Source organism: Rhinolophus ferrumequinum, chromosome 12, assembly GCF_004115265.2.
Source record: "Rhinolophus ferrumequinum isolate MPI-CBG mRhiFer1 chromosome 12, mRhiFer1_v1.p, whole genome shotgun sequence".
Taxonomy (NCBI): Eukaryota; Metazoa; Chordata; class Mammalia; order Chiroptera; family Rhinolophidae; genus Rhinolophus; species Rhinolophus ferrumequinum.
In genome coordinates, this window is record NC_046295.1 from 52,505,894 (window position 1) to 52,531,555 (window position 25,662).

General features: G+C 38.6%; 1 protein-coding gene and 1 non-coding gene across 4 annotated transcripts in view; both read left to right on the plus strand.

Moving 5' to 3' along the window:
* MELK (maternal embryonic leucine zipper kinase) overlaps positions 1-25,662 on the plus strand; it is a 66,294-nt gene that overhangs the window by 18,932 nt on the left and 21,700 nt on the right. For 2 of the 3 annotated variants that reach the window (XM_033123171.1, XM_033123173.1), the window contains 4 exons: positions 1,691-1,789; positions 16,460-16,528; positions 17,944-18,042; positions 22,154-22,240. In XM_033123171.1, the coding sequence (XP_032979062.1) occupies positions 1,691-1,789; positions 16,460-16,528; positions 17,944-18,042; positions 22,154-22,240 (354 nt within the window). The remainder of the gene's footprint in view (positions 1-1,690; positions 1,790-16,459; positions 16,529-17,943; positions 18,043-22,153; positions 22,241-25,662) is intronic. The other variant, XM_033123172.1, reaches the window with a different exon arrangement.
* LOC117032612 (small nucleolar RNA SNORA54) lies at positions 3,268-3,398 on the plus strand. Its single transcript, XR_004424786.1, has one exon. It is a non-coding gene; the product is annotated as a small nucleolar RNA SNORA54 (small nucleolar RNA).

Here is a 25,662-nt window from a genome sequence, read left to right on the forward strand (position 1 = left end):
ATCTTGTTAATCAGAGAAGTCAGTCTATTCAGAGAGTGAGATATGTAAAGTAATAAATGAAATGGACAATTTACAATAAATGTAATAATGCATAGTACACTTAGGCAGCAAGGATGTATTTCTGGGGTCCTTGTTGTGGTTGTTTTTGTGTTAAACAACTTCATAGTTTAGACTGGTTAGTCCAGACAGGTAGAACACAAGGCCAGGTTGTAGGCTTAGTTTTCAGAGATGCTGCTTAGCACAGTCCATCCATGCTATGTGCCAGAATTTCCGTCTTTTTTAAGGCCGAATAATATGCTATTGTATGTATACACCACATTTTGTTATTCATCCATGGATGGACTTCCTTTGGACTGGGATTGCTTCCACTGTTTGGTTATTGTGCTGATAGGAACAAATATCTCTTTGAGAGCTTGCTTTCAATTTTTTTGGGCATATAACCAAGAGTGGAATGACTGGATCATATGGTAATTCTATTTTTAAATTTTTTGAGGAGCTGCATACTGTTTTCATGGCGGTGGCAATATTTTCGTTCCCACAACTGTGCACAAGAGTTCCACATGCTAGATACTTTTTATAATTTTTACTTAAGCCCCATAAAAATCCTTTGAAGTGAATCCTATTACTCCTATTTCATCAATAAAGAAGATGAAGAAATTAAGATTCAAAAAAATGAAATGCCTTCCCAGGGTCACACAGCTGGTAGCTGTGGTCCAGATTTGAACTGAGTGAGTCTCGACTGCATATCTGTACTCTTTCCAGTGTTCCATCCAGTCTCCCAGAAGGAGTGATAATCCTATGCCTAATGTTCACAAGATTCCTAGAGGGCTGTGATGAGGCCCTGCTAGTTTGAATGCATCTGAGATTTTCCTATAGGATCTTTACGTTGTTGTCTCGTCCATTTTAGTTTGACTTTCCATCCTTTTTTGTAAAAAGAAAGATGCTACCCTTCTTGCCTTGTAACATTTTCCAAAGGCTCAAATGTGGGTGGGAGCTGTGAGTTCTTAGCCAACGATGGTGTCATTATTGACTAAGGCCCAAAACTCCTTGAATAAGTAGTTAGTACTTAGGACTCATGGGACACATGGGTGTCTTGTATAAAGGTTAAGCTTCTTTCTGGAATTTTGAGATTTGTAGCGCTGTTTGTGCTGGCAGGCTAATTTCTAGCCTCTGTATTTGAAAAGTCAATCGTTGAACTTTATGAAGGTTTGTCTCCATAGAGAGGACTTTACAGTGCAGCTTATCACATTTGCAGATTATCAGTAGTAAATTTTAAGACTTGTTTTGACATTCTCATGTGTGTTTACATAACCCTCATATGTAATAAACCCTCAGTAGCACTGTAGAATTGTCTTTCAGAATTAGAGACTTGGCCTCGTCTCCTTCCTCGTTGTGCCCAATCCAGCCCAACTAACTGGAAATTATTTTCTATAAAGTGCCAGAGTCCAGTGTTAGAGAACAGTGCACTTAACTGGACATCAGGTGACCTAACTGGGTGGCCTGGGTGACTTTGGACAAGCCTTCCTTTCTGGACTTTAGGTCCCCTGTCTGTAGAATGAGTAGGTTTAATTGGATGATTTCAGAGCTCTTCCAGCTCTGTGAAGATTCTATGATTCTATTATGTGTACTGCCATTCTCAAATATGTTCTAAATTTTTTTTGGAATTACTGTTTTTTTCCCTCCCTCTCAGGCAGATGTTTGGAGCATGGGCATACTCCTATATGTGCTTATGTGTGGCTTTCTACCATTTGATGATGATAATGTCATGGCTTTGTACAAGAAGATTATGGTAAGTACTACAAGGCATATAATTTCAATGTAAAAGTTTTCTATACTGCATACTGTATGCTTTTATTTATAGAAGTACAAAAACAGGCAAAAGTAATGTATGCTGCTAGAAGTCAAGGTAGTGGTTCCTTTTGGAGGTGGATGGTAACTGGAAGAGGTATGGGGGGCTTCTGTTTCTCCAGCTGGGCGCTAGTTACAGTTGTGTATTCAGTTTTTGAAAATACCAAGGTGAGTACCCTTATGATATGTTTATTTTTCTATATGTGTATTATACTTTCTATATGTGTAAATGGCTTAAAGCAAAAACAAATGGGAAAGTAAACATGTAAGATGATTTTTTTGGTAAGAGTTTTTGTTTGTATCCTGAAATGGTTAAGTAAGTTGCTGTGTTTAATCACATTTTCCTTTTGAGTTATGGAAAAATAAGAGAAACTATTTCTTTTCGAAGATAAAATTTGGCTTATCACAGTTACGAATACTATAAGCTTTGTCAAAGTCATACATATCAGACATAGAAAGTAGATTTGTGGTTACAGGAGTATGGGGTAGAGTGACAATGGGGAGTGACTGCCAATGAGCACAGGCTTTCTTTCTGGGGTGATGAAAACATGCAGGAATTAAATAGTGGTGATGATTGTACAACTTTGCGGATACCCTGAATTGTACACTTTAAAAGGGTGAATTTTATGTTATGTGAATTATACTATTTAATTAAAAAAAAAAAACCAAATCATGTATAGCAAGGAAAATACTAAAATTCTTTTTGAAGAGTTACTATTCAAAGCAAGCTAACAAAAGAAGATATGTAAAGAGGAAGAGCGAGCACCGGGTGGTGTCCACGGCAAAGCAGGGTCAGACCAGCAGAGTGCGGCTTGAATTCCATTTTGTCTAACAAGTATTTCCTGAAGGTCGTCTTTGTATGAGACACCAAAGGGCATGAACAAAGATCTATGAAACTTGATCATAGTCCACCAGGGCCTGATGTCTTGTTGGAGACAGATCCAAGCCTACCTCAAAAGGGCGAAGCGTCAGGGATGCCATATTCTAACGGGTATAAATGAGGTTACTACAGCAGCGGGGCTGGGCTTGGGAGAACATCTTAAAGGAAGTGCGGTTGGAGCAGGGCTTTAAAAGAAGGGTAGAAGTACTTCAGAAAGGATTGTGGGAAAGAGCATACTTAGTAGAGTAGTTGGTATGAGTGGAGGTGTAAGATGGGAGAAGCATGGGGAGAAATTGTCAGAAGTTTTATGTGGATGGACCACTGGGTCTCTAACACCCTTTAGGTAGAGAGACTTCCTAAACCAACTCTCTCATTTCTGGGAAGTAGCACAGAGTTGAAAGTAGTAGTCCCAGGTGGCCCGTTGTCCACCCAATAGAAGTCAAAAGGCACTGAGTTCAGTCTTCAATTTTTAAAATTTATTTGACTCAATAGTTTTTCCTAAATCCCACTCTGGGAAGTGCAGTAAGAAATTTTGCCTTGAGCACTGTTCGTGACCTGTTAATCTGGCTATGGCTAACAGGTTCCATTCCAGTGCCACAGCAGTTCCAGTGACATGTACGAGTATGATTGACTGACTGGTGGCTCTCAGTTTCAGGTCTTGGAGACAAAGTGCCTAGGGGGCTGTGGGTTAGGGCTCCTGGTAGGGACATAGCAGTCCTCCCTTCCCATCGCAGAGAACCTGCCCCAGGTAGCAGAGGAGGGCCAGTGTGAAGGTGTCCTGCAGGTGACGCTTGTTGGAGGCTGGAGCACAGGGACACACCTGTATGTGTCCGTTCCATGTTTCCTGTCTGTTCCACTCTGGGAGGTGACATTCAGCTATCCCTCTGCAGGTGGGGGTGCAGACATGAGCTGCAGTTATGCCTTCTCACAGGCTGAGGGGCCACTGGAGTAGCGGAGGGGAACCCCTGGTTATCCCAATGACTTCTTTTTGTCGCTTCCCAGTAAGCTCTCCTCACCTGTGCGGAGGCTTTACCATAGCGCCCCCTGCAGGCCTCCTGTGGTATTGGGACCTCATTGGCTGTGATTTGTGTGAATTCTCTTTCCCCAGTGTGTGAACTTTTAAGACTGAGTTTTTCCTCACACTGCTTTTTTGAGATCAAAAAAGACTCGCTATTCAGGAAGCACTGATTCAGGCAGAAACCTAATAGTGTTCTGGTTGGGAGACACAGGCAAGGGATATTTATCAGGAAAGGAAGGGGGACAATTACATCAATAGAAGGAAGGCATTTCTATTAGTGAAGATAAACTAAGGTAGTGACGCTAATTCATTGTTTTTAGTGTTCAGTCTGGTAGTCATAATATCTGCTTTCTGTTATCCTTGCACATAGTTCTTTGAGATTTGGTGTTGCCTTACGCCCATTCCAAGGCTTATTTTGCCTTGTTCTAACATTCCAAAGGCTTGAGGCATAAGACGTGCAAGGCAGTTCCTCTGGGTTGGCAGCTCTGACTCCATTTTAAGGTGGCTCCATTTATATTATTTTTTTGCAGGATGTATGTTTAGACGAATCTAGTCATTTGAAGGTATCACTAACAAAATTTGCTGATGAATGGGATGAGGGGAGTAACCTGAGCAGTTAGAAATATGGAGCTGCTGTCAGCTGAGATGGAGAAGACTCCTGGTAGAGCAGGGATGATCAAGAATTCAGTTTTGGACATAAAGAATGTGTCCATTTTGTCTAATTTTTCAAATTTATTGGTATGAGATTGTTTATTTACCCAGTGACATAGTATATATCAGATTTTTTTTTACCTATTTTTGCAGGTTAGTCTGTACATATACAAGGAATCATAAATTTTATCTCTTTATGACACCCACACCCCCCAGTTTATTCACACAGATGGTAGCATATCACAGACACTGTTCTGCATCTTGTTTTCATCCTTTAACAGTATGTCTTGGAGATCATACCATTTCACATCCAGCTCAGAGCCTCTTCATTCTTTTTAATAACTATGTAGGATTGCAGTGTATATACGTGCACATTAATTTATTTATCTGGTCAGTCCTAGGTTAATAGACATTTAAGTAATTTCCAGGTTGGCATTTTGTACATTGTGAATATATCTGGAAGAAAATTCCTAGAGAAGAGTTACTGGGTCAAAGGGTATATGAATTAGTAATTCTGGTATTGCCAAATTGCTTCCCAGTGAAGTTCTATCAGTTTATACAATTACTACAAATAGCATGAAAATTCCTGTTTCTCTGTACTCCCCTTCAATACAGTGTATCACCCTTTTTGATCTTTATATTTAAAATTTTGTTTTTGCTACGCAGGAGGTTTTTATTTTTATTTAGTTAAATTTATCAGTCTTTTATTGTCATACTGGGAAAGGCTTTCCTACTTGGATTTTTTTTTTTAACTCCCATGTTTTCTTCTTGTATTTTTATGGGTTCACCTGTTTTTGTATTTAAATATTAGATTCACGTGGAATTTGCTTTATTGTGGTTTCTTGACTAAATGTCACTAAAAACGTTGTAGAGATTTGTTTTCATATTCTTGATTCTGGTTTTAAAAAAAATCTTGTAATTGTGATGGCAACATAGCCATGTATACTTAGATTTGAGGTTCATTGTTAACAATAATGTGAATAAGTCTATAATACAAATGGTCATTTCGAGTTTTGAGACAACCTATTAGATCTGATTAGGTCTTTTTTTAACCTTGTGTTTTGGCTGTGAGCTCCCAATAAGTTTTAGCTTTGTTGTTGTTTGTGTTTGTTCTTATCTTTAATCTGTGCTTTCTTTGCAAGAATTTTCTTAAGTCACTTGGCTATTTTGTGAGGATTTAGTTTAGTTAAACCAGATACTATAATCTGTAAATCCATTTAACTGGGCTCAGGTACAGCATAGTACTTCACAGTATATAGAGAGTGAGGAAGATGGAGCTACTTCATGTGTCACTGTCTCAGTCAAGGAAAAATTACCCCATACAGGGACTAGTGAGGATGCCAGTGCCAATCCATATAGTAAATATTAACAGAGCTTAATTTCTGTCTTATTTTTTAGATAGAAATTAATATAATTAGAATTCCTAATACCGTGTTTCCCTGACAATAAGAGCGGATCTTATATTAATTTTTGCTCCAAAAGATGCATTAGGGCTTATGTTCAGGGGATGTCATCCTGAAAAATCACGCTAGGGCTTATTTTCCAGTTAGGTCTTATTTTCGGGGAAACACGGTATGTTCTTCCACACCCTAGTGTATCTTCTTACGTAGCTGCTGGTATGTGCGTGCCCCGCCTTAGAAGACCACCAATCAAAAGGAATGAATGGTCGACTCTATAAATTCTTTAGTCCCTCAATTAATGTAATCTGTCTCAGCCAAGTTATTGAGTGTCAGTAAATTAGGGATTATTCTCCCTGGAAATGTTCTGAAGTTATGGCTGTGCTGAATAAGTAAGAAAGTGACTGTCAGTGTAACGGGCTAGGATTGACGTACGTCTGTGAACATTGTCTTCTAAGGATACTTGCCTTTTTGGTGATGAGTATTTGGGAATTGCACTAAGAAATTTGCTGTAAAGGATGACTATAATAATTTTATCCAGGAATAGTTTGTTGTTTATTTTTTACTTTTTATTGGGGAATATTGGGGAACAGTGTGTTTTTCCAGGACCCATCAGCTCCATGTCAAGTTGTTGTTTTTTAATCTAGTTGTGGGGGGCACAGCTGAGCTCCAAGTCAAGTCATTGTTTTTCAATCTAGTTGTGGAGGGCGCAGCTCAATTCCAGATCAAGTCGTTTTTTTCTTTTTCAATCTAGTTGTAGAGGGTGCAGCTCCCTGACCCGTGTGAGAATTGAACCGGTGACCTTGGTGTTATGAGCGCTGCGCTTTGCACTCTAACCACTTAGCAAACTGGCCCCACCCCCAGCAAAAGTTTTGAATACTCACTTTGACCATACAAAAGTCTCAGTAAAGCCCTCTGACTTTGAGCAGTTTAACTTCCATATACCCCATGGATATATACCTAGTAAAACAAAAGTGAGGTACTTTTTGAACTTACTAACTATAAACTTTGATTTTAGAATAATTGTATTACTTTTTTGTAGTGATGAATATGCAGGGCTATAATCTTTGCTTTGTGATGTTAAAATGATGTAATCCACGTGTAAGAATACTTGGCAGGAGAGCATGCATTCAGCTCTCAAGTATTATCCAGGCATGAGGGGTAAGTTAAACAGAAGGGGTAGATGAGCTGGGGTTGGGGGGTGGGTACATATCTTTGTCTCACCCTGTTGGAAAGTACTAGTTGATCTGTCAAAAAATCATTCCTGCCAATCCTGACTCTTGAGTAAGTAGCATAATGCACAATTCTACAGATGTGTGACTAGCTAGGCGTCTGTGTTGCAGCATAACTTATTCCTTTCTAGAGTGCTAAAGGCAAGGCAAGCTTGCTCCAAACCTCAGTCAGTCTTCTTGGGTACGTGATAGAGAGCAGAGGGTGGCAGACGATGGCCTGCTGGCCAAATCTGGCCTACCACCTGTTGACTTAAATAAAATGTCATTAGAACACAGCCATGCCTGTTCTTTTATATATTGGCTATGGCTGCTTTCATAGTGGAGTTGAGCAGTTGTGATTGTACGACCCACAGAACCAAAAATATTGACCATTCGTTCCTTTACAGGAAACGTTTACTGACTCCTGGTATAGAGCCTGTGATCTGTAGTAGAATGTGCATCCCAGGGCCCCCTCTCCTTTCCTGCCATATTGGCCTGAAATGCCCAGGCTTGTAGTTTACCAAGAAACTGATATTCAGTTCACTGTTTTTATAATGAAAAACAAAGTGCATATGGTAAAAAGTTAAAACAGTACAAAGGTGTATATACGAGGTGTGACAATTAAGTTTGTGAACTTGCCACTGTGCGCTTACATTGGCAGCACTGTACAAACAGCTTGGTAAGTATATCAGTGGTATATCAGTGTCTCAGCGTTGTTCGTGTCGACGTGGTGGTGTCTTGCTGAGTGGTGTTCATTATTGTTGTGTGTTTTTGTGTGCAGTCGCGATAATGTCTGAGCTTAAATTAGAGCAACGAACAAACATTAAATTTCTTGTTAAACTCGGCAAGAGTGGAAGTGAAATCAGGGACATGTTAGTCCAAGTTTATGGGGATAACGCCATGAAGAAAAAGGCAGTGGACAAATGGATTAAATGTTTTTCTGAGGGGAGAGAACATGTCACTGAAGAAGAAAGGTCAGAGTGGCCAGTAACGAGCAGAATTGACAATAACATGGCAAAAATATGTTGAATTGTGCATCAGAATTGTTGGCTGACTGTGAGAAGCATAGCAGACCATGTAAACACCAATAGGGAAACAGTTAGGAAGATCTTAACTGAAAATCTTGGCATGAGAAAGGTGTGTGGAAAAACGATCCTGAAGGAGCTCTTGCATCTCGACAACGCACCAGCTCCCACGGCACTGTCTGTGAGGGAGTTTTTAGCCAGTAAACAAATAACTGTATTGGAACACCCTCCCTACTCACTTCATCTGGCCCCCAATGACCTCTTTCTTTACCCGAAGATAAAGGAAATATTGAAAGGAAGACATTTTGATGACATTCAAGGCATCAAGGGTAATATGATGACAGCTCTGATGGCCATTCCAGAAAAGGAGTTCCAAAATTGCTTTGAAGGGTGAACAAGGTGCAGGCGTTGGTGCATAGCTTCCCAAGGGGAGTACTTCGAAGGTGACCATAGTGATATGCAGCAATGAGGTGTGTAGCACTTTTTCTTAGGATGAGTTCATGAAGTTAATTGTCAGATCTCGTATAATGCGCACCCACATTTCTGGCCCAAACTTTTAGGGAAAAAAAATCTTTCGTTTTAATTTTTTAATTCAAATTCCTTTTTTGTTTGCATTTAGGCACTTGTTTTTTGTATTATAAAGGAATTTTAGCATTTATTTTTTAACATATTATGGTACAAGAAATTTTATGTAACAAATAATTACAAAACACAAGAACAGATACAAGGTACAAGAAATTTTATGTATCGGTAACAAAAAGGCCAAGAACTCTTCATTGTTGCAAGTTCTTTGTAAGTTCAACAAAACTGATGATCCTATTCCAGGGTATTATTTTGCATATGGATATCGTTATTGATTTCTAGAGTTGCACTTTTAACTCCTAAGCATAAATTAAAAACATTTATATAGGTATGGAATTAGTACTACCCATGTATAATGCACATCCTGATTTTTCCCTCATAAATTTGGGCAAAAAAGTGTGCATTGTACATGGCAAAATATGGTACTTAATATTCATGACCTTTTCTTATTTGGCAGACTCTACCCTAAGTGAGGTAGTTGCTGTTATTGTCCCCCTCTTATAGATGAGGAAACTAAGAAGAAGAGACGTTGAATAACTTACTCAGGGCCTTATAGCTAGTAAGTGGCTGAGCTAGGATTTGAACTCAGCTAGTCAAGCTCCGAGCCCATTTTCATAACCGCTGTGAAGTATTGTTTCTTAACTCCGTAGTTGCTAGTCTCAAGAGAATCATAGACTCCTGGAGGGGGCAATGATCCTCATCCTAAGCTTCTTTTTGTGCCAGAGCTTTAACTTGGAAATGTTTCTAGACATCCCAACCTTCCAGGTTTACCAAGACGACAAATTAGTTGTCCTGATTCATATCAAGTATTGTGCATTAGCTTTTCTACTCACTTTGGGTGTCATCCCTGGTAGAACAACTTACTGGTCCTTGTTTTCTTCTTGAGTAGGGTTAGAGCATTGCAGCAATCAGTTATTTCCAAGGTCCATCCCAGCTCTGAGTAGCGAGCGATCAGTTCTCTGACTCCTGTTTATTCACATTCAGTCCCCCTGTTTGCCTCAGCCTAGCATTCTCCTCTGTTGAAATTTTGAATCTTGATTCTGATCTCATGTAATATCAGCTGTCCTTGTAGAATCGTGCCATTTTGCACATTTCTTAAATATCTCTAATGCAAGTTGTTGATTAAAAAACTCAATAGAATAGGACTACCCCTAAGTATTCTGGGTATTGCTTTTTAGTCTGCATCAGATATACTTATCCATAAAGTTAAAATAAGTAACCACTAATACCCTACTGAAATTGAACTACATTATATCCATGGTGTTCCTCATTTACTGACTTAACTCCAAGCTTTGATGTTTTTTCCTTTTTTAAACCTAGATAAACTTTTATGCTGTTTAATTGCCTTTATTTGCTGTTACTACAAGTTCACATTCATATGGCAGCCATGGAATTAATGCTCTTAATTATTAATGTATTGTTTGTTTCACCAATACAAGGTGAATGTACCAACATACAAACTTCAGTTTTCTCTACTTTTATTTATTTGAATGCACTAGTGGATCCTGTATTAATCCTTTGGGGGAAAGGAATTACCTTAACATAATAATGTAAAAGTATTGCATTCTAATAGTAGATATTAGATCCAAGTTTTGATATTTTTGGTAAATCAAATATTTTTTCAGTGGAATAAATATGGTACAAAATGTCTAAGTCTTGTTCAGTAGCGATTTAGCCATCCTAATTAATATTATTTACTAATACTGTATATTCTTTGTTTCTCCTACTCTGAATTTCATTTTTAGTTTTTCATGTATTTGCAAGTTGAAAATTGATTCAAATTAGGACTTTTATGCATTATTGTGGAATTTAATTTCACACATTATAGATTTTGAAATTTATTGTAATCTTAGCTCAGAACTATTGTTCCGAGTCGCAGTGTAATACAGTCTGCTGGTTGAATCTAATTAAGGTGTCGTATCACTTGCATGCAGTATGTATTTTTGCTTAGAATGTTCTAAAATTCCTCACTTGGGAATAACACTTCCCTCAGTTCTTGGTTTGATTGAAAAACCCAGCAATATTTGATGCACTGTATGTAACTCTTATTTAAGAAGCAGACTTTGTTTATCTTTTGCATTTATTGCCTATTTTAACCAAAATGCTCAACTGCAATTTCCAGCATGATTACTAATAGACTGAGTATTAATCTTATTAATGTCACCTGTATTCACTTGCCATCACTGCATTCAAAGACAAGCATGACTGTACTCCAGTTCTGGGTACACAAATATTAGGGAAGTATAAATAATTTAGTAAATGAAAGTCGAATAGCTTGAAAGTAAAATTGCTTTCTAACAAGTATAATTTATAATTTTAAAGAAAATGAGCAAATTATATCTTATGAGATTATATTTTACAATTATAGAGTTGACTACAGTACTATGATTCTGTGTTGGAAAGATTGTGTGCCTTTCTTAGCACCATGCGAAAAATGAACACTTTCAAGCCCACTAGAATTCCCAGGATGATCTTGCTTATTAGCCCACAAATCTTTTTTCCCCTCCACTTGGTTTCTCCCTCTATTACCTGTTTCTTGCTCTCATTTGCAAGGTGATCATCCCTTAAATAAACAAAAATTCTCCAAAGACTGAGCATAAACCAGGGTTAAGGGACAGAGCCCTGGCTGACACAGGGCCTTTTGTGGACGTGTCCTTCCTCAGCAGAATCGGTCCTCTCAAGATCTTTTCTGTTTGATCCTTAGATACATACTTTCAGTGTTTAAATAAGGAGACTTTCTCCCTGTCTACTTGTAGGCTTCCTTAGAACTTCCAGCATAGTACAATAGAAAAAGTACTGTATCTCCTTTCTAGTTCTTTCCCTACATCTTTTTTTGCTTTGAAGCAATGTTTCTCAACTTTGGCACTACTGAATTTTGGACTAGCTAAGTCTTTGTTGTGGGGGGCTTCCTGTGCATTGTAGGATGTTTAGCAGCATCCCTGGCCTTCATCCACTAGATGCCCATAGTAGCCCCCAAGTCATGACTAGCAAAAATGTCTCCAGATGCTGCCTGATGTCCCCTGGGGGACGAAACCACCCCTGGTTAAGAACCAATGCCTTATGATATTGAACAAGTATTTGATTTCCCTGGCTGAGATGTAATTTCCTCATTTGTGTAAATGTGGTTAATAATCCCTGCCTACAGCACAGGACACAATATTTTGTACAAGTGTCCTGTGTGTTTTATAGTACTGTATATAAATAAGAGGTTGGGTTAAGCCAGGCAGCGGAACTCTGCTCTGGACTGTATTTCTGCCAGTATTTCAGTGCAGAAAACAAAGCTGAGAATGTCAGGTCATGCAGATGCGTCATGAGCCTCATGACTTGTTTGTGGATGGTACTCTACAGAGTTCTGTCCAGACAGGGAGAGTGGCTGGGTACATTTTTTCTGGAGATGATGTGAACAGGACTTAACTAGTTGTGTTCCTTACCAGGCAATCCTAAGATCCTGAGGCAGCTGCAATGGGATCAAGCTCCAATGGGGGGAGGCGGGGGCATGTGGCATTCCTTAGAATGACTTTAGCCTTTTGCTATGCTGAGTATTTAGCACTCTGGCATGCAGGGCTTTGGGCCAACATGCCCATTTTTGGTCCACCACTGTTTTGAGTATTGCAATCTTCCTCTCCTATTTATTTTATATCAAACAAACATTTGTTATCTCTTCTGTGCACGGCATTGTATTGAGTGCTTTCAGATGCATTCTCTTTTATTCCTTTTGTAAACCTGTATGTGGCATTACTTGTTTTACAGATAATAACTTGTTTTACAGATAAAATACAGATAAAAACAGTAATAGTAGCAGTAGTAGATGCAGCAGTGGTAATAGAAACTAACATATACTGAGTGCCTGGCACTGTGCTAAGTTCTTTGTATGTATTCGGTCATTGAATCCTAGCAAGAATTTATGGAGTAGATACTATTATTATACTCCTTTTTACAGATGGGGAAACTGAGGCACAAGATTAAATCCCTCATCTACACAGCTAGTAAGTGGTAGACCCTGGATTCGAATCTAGGCAGTTTGTCCCCAGAGTCTACTCCCTTAGGACAGGGTCAGAGATATTAAATAACTTGTACAAGTTCAAGGAGCTAATAAGAGGCAGACCTTGGATTCACACATAATCTATGACTTCAATTCGTTGCTGTTTCCACTATGCCAAGCACTCACTGTTCTCTCTGTCTCTTTCGGGATAGCACTGCTTCTGTGGTGCTAGTTTACAGCACAATACAGGGATCTAGGAAAAGATACTTCAGGAATTCATGATGGAATGATAAAGGGGTGGTAAAAAGAGGCAAAGAAGAACTTGGAATCAGTCTGGTGGAGCTCTTACTCAGTGCTTGGTCTGGATATTTATTTTTAAATCTGCTTTCTATAGAATTTTACTTTTAGTTAAGAATACTTTTGTTTTGGATGGTAGTTTCTGGATTTAAAGGCATAATATTTCTTTTATGATCATAGGTCTGGTTACGGGCCTGTTAGCTGGCTGTGTGTTAGAGCAGACCAGAACGGGTTAGGCCCTGGGACCAGACTTATCCTTAGGGTGGTCAGGCGCTGATAGGAGAGAGGTTGTTTGAGGAACTTAAACCCTTATAGATGGTGTATTAGTTTACTAGGTTGTCACAGCGCACTTCATGGGATGGCTTAAAAAAACAGCTGTTTATTCTCTCACAGTTCTAGAGGCTAGAAGTCCAAATCAAGGTGTCAGCAGAGCCATACTCTCTGAAGGGACTAGGGGAGAACACTTCTTTGTCTCTTTCTGGCTTCTGTTGTTGCCATGTATCCTTGGCATTCGTTGGCTGGTAGTGGCGTCACTCCAGTCTTTGCCTGTCTCCACATGGCCTTCTCCCCTATGCGTTTGTGTCTCTGTGTCTAAAATTCCTTCTTCATATAAGGACACCAGTCATTAAATTTAAATTTAGGGCCCCCCAACCCAGTGTGATCTCAGCTTGTTTATATCTGTAAAAGACCCTGTTTCCAAACAAGGATGTGTTCACGGGTTCTGGGTGGACATGATTTTTGGAGGGTTACTGTTCAGCCCAGTGCAGATGGTATCCAGAGTAAGCAGCAAATGGCTCTGCATACAGTCAGCATGAGGGAAGACCCTCTGGGGTACATGGGGGTTCTGACCAGTGAGTGAAGCATGACATAGGATACTCTAGGAACGGGTTGTGATTGGAGATTCGAGCAGATCATTACCATTTTTAATTAGTGTAAGCAGATAGGAGAGTCCTTACTCCAGGCTGGTCTCTACTTTCTATGAGTCCCTGGCAAGAGCAAGGTAAAAATCTCTGAGGTATGAGGCAAATGGTCAGTTTGCCAAGAAAGAGCAAGTCAGGTACTTCAGATTTGAATCATGAGAAGCCTTGGTCTCAGGAATAAGGAAAAGCTCAGATAGAGTGGGGCCAGCTAGGTCAGGACAGGGCAACTGTAACTTACTGCTGTGTTCTAGAGAGTTGGCTAAAGCATCTAAAAATGCCCCCTTCCTTGGGATAGGCCTGGAGCCCAGGTAGCATTGAGCTGTCAGCATGGGGTTCCGTTGGGCATGGCTGAGGGACAGGACGGAGAAATGAATTAGAGGCTTCATCATTATAATTCAGAAACAAACTTTGTCAGTCAGTTTCTGATACTGGCAAGTGTTAAGGTGCCCTGGCATAGTGTAAATAAGAGTAGGCTCTCTAGGTAATAGTGGGGATTTTAGATAAAGGAGAATGAAAAATTTAATGATATTAAATGTCCTTTGTGAAATGAAAGCTCTTCCTAGGAAATACTTTGTAGGTCAGCCTGTCTGCTTTCATCAGAGAGGCTGAGTCAGCGGTTGAACTGTTTTGACGTCAGCGTCTTTTCTTTTTAAATTCATTGCTTGATTGAGGGCTTCTTTGGAACTTTATTTCTTTAATATAATCAAAATCCATACCTGTCTGTTTCTCCCCTCACCTTTAAGCTGGACTGATTTCTGGTAAGAATTATGTCCTAGACAGTTCACAAGAGCAGAGAACCCCAAGGCTGGTGCTGGTCGATGGCTTTTCTTCCTACCAGCCTCCGTCCTTCTAGCCTAGTTCAATTACTGTTGACCATTTTTTGTTGTGAGGGTGGGGGGCGGGGTCTTGCCCTTGTCTCCCTGGACCTATGTTATATTTCTAACCCAGAGTCTTTATTCAGTTAATTTTGTCTTTTACTAGTTTTGGGGACCCTCTGAAGTTTGCCATAGCAGACCATATTCCTTAGTTCCCAGAGTTACTATAAACAATTCTGTGCTGAGTGTTGCTGCTCATAAATTTTTGTATGCTCATAAATTATTTGCATAGGATAAATTGCTAGAAGTGAAATTGTGGATCAAGAATATGTAATTTTGAATGCTTTTTATATGTATTTCCAAATCTCTTTAGAAAAGTTTATACTCTCTAGTTTTATATATAGGCACTCTTGTCCCTGAACTGTTACTAATACTGAGTGATTTCTTTTTTAAGTTTTGTCAGTTTGATAGACAACAGATGGTATCATATTTTTGTTTAAATTAATTATTTTTTTATTACTAGATTGAACATGTTTCATGTTTTTTGGCCATTGAAAAGTTCTTGTTTGGGCAATTACCTGTGAATATTCTTTGCCTGTTTTCTTTTGGAGTGTATGCTTTTTATCCCATTTATTTATTAAACAAATATTAATTGAGCACCTTTTTATATACTAGGGCTAGACAGTGTTCTAGGTGAATAACAGATAAAATCCATGATTCAGGAGCTTATATTCTAATGTAGTAAACATAGGTACCCTTCAGTTTTTGCATTTAACTCTTTAATCTGGGAGGAATTAATTTTGGTGTAGACTGAATTACAGTTCAATCTTAATTTTTCTCAAATAATTGACGTGTTATCCTGGCATCATTAAATAGTTTGTTCTCTGCTAAGAGACATGATTGTATCATTTCCCCTGAATTGGGAAAGAGGGGTGTGTGGCAGGTTGTTTAGAGGTACCGTGTTTCCCCGAAAATAAGACTAGCCGGACAATCAGCTCTAATGCATCTTTTGGAGCAAAAATTAATATAATTTTTACTATAATATAAGTAATATAAGTCTTATTTTACTATAATATAAGACCAGCTCTTATATAATATGGTGTGATGTGATGTGATATGATATAATACTGGGTGTTATATTAATTTTTGCTCCAAAAGACACATTAGAGCTGATTGTCCGCTGGGTCTTATTCTCAGGGAAACACGGTATTCTGTCATGTGTTAGTGCTTAGCAGGCCCCTCGTCTTGTTTTTGGTTGATGACTTGGTGACTAATTTCTGAGCATACCAAGTTATAAACATGTGACTCCTGAGTATCTTCTATTCCCAAAAGAGACACTGGCCTTAGAAGGGGGCTTTGATCAATTTCCCTCAATGACTCTGAATTCTGCCTTGTGGATGATATGTGACCTGTTTTTAAGCACAGCCTGTATCCTGGCACCAAATATGCTTTTCTGCTATGTCATTTTGTCAATTGATAATTATTCCAAGAATATAAACTAAAATTTTCTTCAGCAATGCGAAATTGACTACAGGGCATACTGCAGATTCCGAAGTCCTATAACCTTTGTGTGTTCTACTGTTGCAGTCTGTCCTCTAGTCCTTCTCTGATATGTGGATAACTTAGAGGTAACAATAGTATTTAATTTACTGGATTTTTTTTCTTTAAGGCAAGAAATGGATTTCTTATGTTATTAATAATGTTCACCAAATTTTATAGTTGGCTGAAGTCTTCAAGCTTGGAATTAAACCTCCAGTATGTTGTTAGCTTTGAAATTTGTGTCAAGGCTGACTGAACCTAAATCTCTTAAATATTTTCTGTTTTTTTTTGTAGAGAGGGAAATATGAGGTTCCTAAGTGGCTCTCTCCCAGTAGCATTCTGCTTCTTCAACAAATGTTACAGGTAAACTTTGTTATTTAGTATTTTTAAATAGTAGAACTCTATTGCAATTGTTTGATCCAACTTTAGGATGTCTGTGGTGCTATTACATTTGGAGGACAGCACCATTTATCTATTAGCTTAAAAAAATGCCATTCATTATGTCTACTGTGAAAATATCCTCTACGAGACGTATTCTTAATTCTGTTGCAAATGCATTTTCTTTTCGACCTCTACTGTATGTCTTTGCTGATAATGGCTTTTCCTTCTTTTCCTTGAACATTGTCTGTTTTCTCTAACCAGCTCTTGTTCCACTATCTTTTGCTTTCTTGCTCCCACTCTTGTACATTAGATTATGTAATAGATGCTGAATAAATGCTTGAATGAGCTAATGTACAGTTATAGGGGCCCCATGATCTAATGTAGTGGTTCTCAAACTTGAGCATGTATTGCAGTTGCCAAGGGGGCTTGTTAAAACAAATTGCTGGCGCCACCCTGAGGGTGTCTGATTCAATAGATCTGGGGCAAGACTGAGAATTTGCATTTCTAACAAGCTGATGCTGCTGGGACACACTTTGAGAACCACAGATTTAGTGGAATCACCTATGAGAGTGAAAGACAGGAATGCTGAGGTCTAGGTATCCGCCCTTCCAATCAGTATGCATGTCACCTACCCTAGTTCTTCTGACCTATAAAATGGGGATGTCGGGCCTGGCCTTACTGCTAGGTAGTGTTAGGAGGAAAAAATGAGATTAATAGGAAACACTTGGAAAATATGAGTACCTTAGTGCAATTTTTTTCTTTATTATATATTCAGAATATCTCCCAGTTTTTCCATCTATTAAGCCATCTTCACTTTTTATTCAAAATTTACCTCAGGCTCACCCACCTTGATTAAGTAGGGCCAGACCACCAAATCTTTATGAGATTGAAAACACCTCATCCTTTCTTGTAAACTCCAAAAAACTTAATCTTTGTTGATTAATTTTCTTCTCCTCACATTTGAAAATTACAAATGGAAAAGAAAGGTGTGCTTTTCAACTTGTCTATGTGATGGTAACCTCATGGGGAGGTAGAGATTGCATATTCAGTATGAATGCCCGCATTGTGGCTGCTTGAATATTAAATTGGTGAATATTTCCTGTGAATAGGTTTTCCAGCAAAAGACTATTACATCATACAATAGATTGACTGAACTTCATGAATAATGTCCATACCAATGAAGTTCATGTTTGTTAAGCATTTATCTTCTAAGCCTGTGTTGGTTGCTATAGTTTTCTTGCCTCTATTGCCTTTTTAAAAGCACTTATTCCAAGGCCATTTTAAGGTCTTCGACAGCATTTTTGTGATGATAAAGTTTACATCTGTTCTGATGAATTTTGAGTTCTGTGTCCTTTATTTGGAATGTTAATCTCTAGCTACCTCTCAATGGCCACTAGGTGGACCCAAAGAAACGGATTTCTGTGAAAAATCTTCTGAGCCATCCCTGGATCATGCAAGATTACAACTGTCCTGTCGAATGGGAAAGTAAAAATCCTGTAAGTAAAATAAAATCCAATAGAAATTAAAAAACAAAAAAAAATTTGTGTCAGCTTTGTGTGGATTCAGAGCCTACAATGATGTAGCCTAAATATAAAAGAAAATATTCTTTATAGACTTGTCAGAGAGAGACTTGTAACCTAATTATACATTTGCCTGTTTATCTCTAGGAAAGTGATTCTTAACCTGGGCTGTGCAAGAGAATCACCGGGACCTTTGAAAAAAATGCATGTGCTCTACCCCAGAACAATTAATGGCTATTATTATTATTTTATTTATTATTTTTTAAGGAGGGCGCAGCTCACAGTGGCCCATGCGGGGATTTAACCCGGAGCCTTGGTGTTATCAGCCCCCGGCTCTAAGCAACTGGAATAATTGGCCAACCTCGTGGCTATTTTTAAAAGCTTCCAGATGTTTCTCATGTATAGTCAGGACTGTGAACAGTGCTCTGGGAATCATGGGCAGGCTACTTAACTTTGCCAAACCTATTTATTCATCTGTAAAAAGTAGGTAAAACTAGTTCTGTCTACTTCCCAGAGTAGTTATGAGATTACAGCCGTTCTCAAACTTTTAAGTCTGAGGACCCCTTTGTACTCTTAGTATTTGTTTATTGATTCATTTAAAAGTAACAGTAAACCTATTACATTTCATCACAAACACACTATTTTCAATTACAGTTGCCATTCAATATTTTATATTAGCTTCAGGTGTATAGCGTAGTGGTTAGACATTTATATAATTTATGAAGTGATTCCTCCATTAGTTTAGTACCCACCTGGCACTATGCATAGTTGTTACAATATTATTGACTATATTCTCTATGCTGTACTTTACATCCCCTTAACTATTACATAATAAGCAATTTGTACTTCTTAATCTTTTCACCTTTTCATCCATCTCCCCAACCCCCCTCTTATTTGGCAACCATCAGTGTTTGTTCTTTGTATCTATGAGTCTGTTTCTGTTTTGTTTGTTTATTTTGTTCTTTAGATTCTACATATAAGTGAGACTATATGGTAGTTGTCTTTCTCTGTTTGACTTACTTCACTTAGCAGATACCTTCTAGGTCCATCCATGTTGTTGCAAATGGTAAGATTTCATTCTTTTTTATGGCCAAGTAGCATTCCACTATATACACGTATGTACCACATCTTCTTTTTCCACTCATCTATTGATGGGCATTTAGGTTGCTACAAATACATATCTTTATGAAAAACAACTATTTAAAATATAAATTTAGTGAGAATAGTAGCATTGTTTTACATCTTTGCAAATTTCTTTTAAATCTAACTTAATAGAAGACACTTGGATCTGATATACATTCAGTCTATTTTGATAAATTGTTTTGATTGAAGCATATGAAGAAAATGTAGCCTTAAACAGACATGTAGTTAGAAGTGTATTTTAATACTTTAAAGGGGAAGTATTTTAATTTCAGATTATTGGGAATGTTCTCTGATAATCCACTAACACGTATGCAGTAAAGTGGAGTATGTGCATGGATCACCAGAATACCATAGCTTGCAGAGGTGTGTCTCAGATGTGCCACGGTGTAGACCTGGTACAGCTGTGAGTATGTGCTTTCTGGAATAATCTCACCGATAAATATAAATACTCTCCCAACGGCCAACTGGTCTTGGAAAAATAGACTATGCTTGTTTGAGCCCCTCCTCACTAGTATACCCACTGTCATGGCCGTGCAGCCATGAGCTGAAATCCCTCCTGATTCTCCTGTGAATGTCAAGTCCTAAAGTTTCTTTTCTCCATATTCCCTTCGGCCCTCCATGACATCTTTAGTATCTATTGAGCAAATACAATTAGAACTGCAACTGAATTCTAACAGCTGTCGACACAGAGCCTAAGAACAACAGAGTGTGAAGGTGTGTGAGCAGTGCGGCCGCAGTCCAGGGAAGCTGCGATGTGCCCTTGTGGGGTGGAGAGAGTGGGTGGTGCAGATGCCTGTGTTCATCCAGTGGGGGTCATCGTTTCTCCATGTGTGAGAGGGCTTTGCGTGATCCTCGCACGATAGGGTACACTACTGTTTGCAATAGAATAGATGCCAAAATGAAGAAAATCTCCGATTTCAACAAAAATTATTTTAAATTGGGGCACAGTATAAAGTAAAATGTATAGTTTTGAGTGTTCCAAAAAGGTATGTAATTTTAGTGTAATAATAGCTAATATTTATCAAATACTTATCATAATAGAATAGTGTGCCATTATAGCAAGAACTCTGTATATTACACTACAGTATAATATAAATAGAACCCTTAAAATCGTACGTTTAAGAGTCAGGTGCTATTCTGTGGGCTTTTTGTTTTTAACTCTTTTAACTCATTTAATCCTCATACCAATCCTCTGAAATAGATGCTGTTATTGTCCCCATTTTGCAGATGAAGCAACTGAGGCACAGAATTGTGAAGTAACTTGCCCAAGGTCAAACAACTAGTAAGTGTAGAACCAGGATTTGTACCCAGATAGAAGAGCTCCAGAATGTAATGGGTCTATGGGTCAACTAATTTAAACTCAGGGCTTGTATCCTGCATAGCTGTAGCCTTTGCAATAAGCAGTGCTTGTCTGGTCTCTGTTGGAATAGCTATTGGAGCAGAGTCATAGAGAGGTGGCATTGTGGTGTGGTAGAAAAAGCCCTGGGCTAGGAATGAAAAATGCCAGTCTTGGGCAGATGGCATGAATTTTTCTGAATCATCATTTTCTCATCTCTAATTTGGGAATATACAGAAGAGTTATAAGGGATTATTGTTGTTTTTCAAAGTCTTTGCTTTTCTCTCTCGGTATTGTGTTTCATCAAGAGTGACCTATAAAAAAAATAAATCAGATTTACTTGGATATTTAGGGTGTAGATGCTATTCTATAACTCTATGCATGATCCTCTTTTTATCTTTTTCACTCACAGCTCTAGAACCTAAGTATTATATCGAATAGAAGTTATATTTAGTCCCATTTTTTGCCCTACAGAACAGCAAATGTAGTAGGCACAGATAATCAAAATAATTGGCTAGCTTTTGGGATGCATCTTTGTACTTTATTTAACTGGAGTATGTGTGGCTGAAAATTCAAGTACTTGAAGTATTGAGCCTCTTTGGAAAACTCAGTTTGAGCTGAGCCATATTTTTCAGACTTTGGTGACTTGTCCACCCCACTCTTCATTCTTTCTAGTTTAGGAGCCCAGGAAAGAAGATAGCACCTCCTTCTTACCCTTCCCCCCTTTTCCACGTACACTTTGTGGTAAAGGTACAGAGCAGGAGCCTGTGGGAGAGAGAAGGTTTTTATTTATTTGTTTGTTTGTTTTTGGAGAGTAACTTAAGGCCATGGAGGGAAGCCCAGAAGTCTTTCCCTTCTCACTTGAGCAGTAATGAAGATGCCCAACTGGGTGCTAAAATGTCTGGGCTTCTGAGGATGAGCCCTTTCTGAAGAGGGAATTTAGTTTTGAGAACTGCCAAAGTCAAAGCAACACAATGAAAACTTACTCTTGGCACTTGAGACTTTCTAGTGCCATTTTAGACTTTTATAAGTAGTACCATTAGTATAAATCTGTGTGGTCTCCACATTCACTGTAACTCACGAGGTGGTTCTTGCACCAGCCAGTCCTGCAGGTCGTTGTCTCTGCTGTGCTTACGTTTTCATGATGGCAGCATGGGTTTCTCTTGAGCCCGTTGTTACAGGTATGATGTCCAGAACAAGGGGAGGTCATAATAGTGCCCTGGGTTGGGCAGGCCTAACCTGAGGGACAATATGCTACACGTCTGAGCCACCCTTTTGCCAGTCTATTGTAGTCACCCATTTTAGGTGCCTGTGTAACTCCTCTTTTAGGAAATTCCAGTGCAGGTCTTATTGCAGGAAAGGAATATTTAATCCCATAACAGTTGATCAGATGATGATGGACTCCTCTTGAACTGCTTATTGTCATCTGCTTACATCTTACAAAATTATGGAGCATGTTTATTGTTACCCAAGAGGTTGACAAACTCGTGTTGCTTTTACACGTTGGTGTTTGGTTTTATAAGGTAATGATAGTAATTTTAAAATTTCAAAATAATAAATATTTCGTAATTTTTTTGTTAATAAAGTTTATAAATTTATTTTTGTTAGCTTATTCACCTTGATGAAGATTGTGTAACAGAACTCTCTGTACATCACAGAAACAACAGACAAACAATGGAGGATTTAATTTCGTTGGTAAGAAATATAGCATGAATTTGTAATATCTTTTATTTCATTGTTCTGATTTTATCAGTGTACTAAAAATAGGATAGCAGCATTTTCAGAGCTATGATTTTATCATGGGATAAATATTGTCCTTATTTTTATGTATGATTTTTCACTCAACTCTTTTCTGATATTTGAGGAATATTCTTTTTAAAATGACATTTATAAAGGAGAATTAGAGTGAAAAAAATTAAGAAACAGATCAAACTAGTCCAGAGAATTGACAGAGTTCTGATTTTAACTACTTTAAATTCTTTAACATGGAACTATGATTCTGCTATAGAAATAAGATAAACACAAAATAGTTTTCTTCTTACCTAAAAGCTACCCTGTGGAATCACATCCAAGTACCGTGAACCAAATACCATGAAATTATTATCATGATTTCTGGTGTTGGATCATTTTAGCTCTTTCAGATGCTTAATCTCTAAATCACATGTTTCCTAGAGATACAGGCACTCAGAGCTGTCTCCAAGTATAATATAACATGCTGGGCTGGGATTGCACCCTCGTTTTCTCTTGGTTCAGTACTATGTCTTTCATCACCTGTGATTTGTATTGGTTTTTTTCTGTTTTCTAACTTGCAAGGTAAAGGCCCTAAGCACTTTTTTTTTTTTTTTTTTAACTAACAGAGTTCTGCCAAGCCACTGTTCTTTTCAGTGAGGAGGAGATAGAAAGGAATTCTGTTGAATGACATAATAAGCAAAGGCTCTGGAATATGTCTGGAAAACAGTGATAATTTACTTTTTCATGGAATGAATAGGAATGGCAAGAATTGGGAATTGCTGCAAGATATGTTAGGTCCTTAGCCTTTTACATTGAAAATTTGAAGTTTCCATGTAAGCAACTTAAAGAAAATTGCAAGACTTTTTTTGGGGGATGATCTTTTAATAGAAGACTAAATTTCAGATACATAAAATTGGAATAAAAGCAAGGGACTGTGAAAAAAATTTATTTTCAAATTTTTGTTATAGAAATTTTCAAACACCTACAAAAGTAGAGGGAATAGTATAATAACAATGATCTTCCATGTACTCGTCATCCATTTTTAACAGTTATTAACATTTTGTCATTTTATCTTTATCCCAACACCTTCTCCCATCTGCCTTTTCCAGTTGGGTATGTAAAAGGAAATCCCATACATCGTGTCATTTTATCCAGAAAAAATTTGGTGTGAGATCCACAGACTTTTAAAATCTGAATTTTAAAAGCAACATACTCAGACTTTTAAGAATCATTGCAAAAAATCTTTAAAATAATATCCTTTATTGGTCTGTGCATACAATTTTCAAACTTAGAAGTGAAATGGAATGAGGAATTGTTTTCTTCTGATACAGAAAACAAAATAGATAATAAAGCATGATAGGTCTGTTAGATAGATGCTGATAGATAATAAAGCATCTAAAGATCTGTTATTCTGAAAGCTAGCTAGGCATGACTGAAATCAAGAATGCTGTGAGGAAAGCAATAGTTTTTCTTCTTTTGTACTCTTTCCTCATTCTTCCCCCCTCCCCCCCCCCCCTTTTACGAGTTTCTATGCTTGTTTAATTGTTGTCAGGTAATGTCAGGTAAGTTCCATCTCTTCCTTAATTTCTAAAAGAAGCAAAGAAGAAAGTTCATGGCTGGTTACATGGATTGTTAACAGGGTCTGCTGCATTGTAAGTTGCTGCATTTCTGCAGTTGTGAGAAAACGGCCCATCACCTAAGGAGGCCTGGGAGGGCCTGCTGGACTTGGATTCATGCTCTCTGATTCTGTCCGTGCATTTTCCCAGCTGTGGGCCTGGATATGGACAACCAGGTGGCCTTGGGCGTGACCATCAAGGATAATGTTTCCTTAATTTTTTTAGCAATTAATATTATTGGACCCAAATAATTAGTCTCAGACTGTCTGTGGAATGCAGTTCTGGACCATGGTTTCATTCTCTAGACTTCCTAACTTGAGGCAGATCCTGGCGTGGCTATGGAGCCTCCTCTCTTTGCCTCTATGGCGCTTCACCTCACTGTTTGTACTATCTTCCCGGGGCTGCTATACCAAAGTACCACAGATTGGTGGCTTCAAACTGCAGAAATTCATTCTCTCACAGTTCTGGAGGCCAGAAGCTCAAAATCAAGGTGTTGGCTGGGCCATGCTCTCTCCAGGGCTGTCAGGGAGGGTCCATTCCTTGCCTCTCCAGTTTCTGGTGGCTGCTAGTATTCCTTGGCTTGTGGTTGCATCACTGTAATCACTGGCTATGTGGCTACCTTGTCTTCTTATCTGTCCCTTTCCTCATTCTTCAGTGCCGTCTATACTTATTTCCCAGTCCCAGGGAAGAGTAGAATACGTCTCTCAACCTCGGCTGACCATTGGAATCACCTGGGAACGTTAGTCCTGATGCCTTCCCTCTCCTAGAGATTATGATTTCATTGGTCAGGGTATGGCCTAGGCATGAGAACTTTAAAAAGCATCCCAAATGATTGCAGTGTGCAGCCAGGAATTGAGAAGCACTACTCTAGAGTCTTGCTATTCCAAATGTGTCCTAGGACCAGCAGCATCAGCATCCCTTGGTGCTTACTGGAAATGCAGAATCTTAGGCCCCACTCCAAACTTACTGAATTGGAATCTGCATCTTGATACAGTCCCTAAGGGAATCATGTGTACGTTAAAGCTTGAGAAACGTTGGTCTAAGTTAGTGATTTTCAACTGGGAGTGAGTTTGCCACTTGGAATGTTTTTCGTTGTCACAGCTGGGGTGTTTGTATGTGCTAATGGCATCTAGCGAGTAGAGGCCAGGGTTGTTACTACAATGTACAGAATAGTCCTTTATAACAAAGAATTGTCCAGGCCAAATGCCAATAGTGTTGAGGTTGAGAAATTCTGGTCTAGATAGTCTCAGAGTTCACATTGGTCCTAGGTACTTTCTAGTTTAAAGAGCCTCAGGTAAACCAGGTTTGAGATCAGCTGTGATCTGTTAATATTACTGGCATCTTGGGAGCTCTACGCTCACTTTTTGGGGTGGTTAGACAGGACACAGAGAGAGAAATTTAGTGTGATCCATGCTAGTATGGTGCTGCTGATCTTCGGGCAGAGAGAAACAATATTATTCCCAAACATTCAACTCATAGACCTCACACTTTCATATTGTATTCATGTATATGAATACTCTTAAACTGCCTTTATATGCAGAAGTCAGAGTTTCATATGTCTCATGATTTTGAGCGATCTCATTGCAGCCCTCTTGAGATCCCCAAAAGTGGTACTAGAGCTTCCAGCTCATTGCTTTCCTTACTGTCCCTCTATTCCTCCAGCTGTGAGTTGCTCTGGATTGTGCGAACAGCCAGTCATCTGGGACGGGAACTTCACTGAGGGTCACATGTGTGTATGAGAACCTGTTCAGACCAAGACCTCCCTTCCCT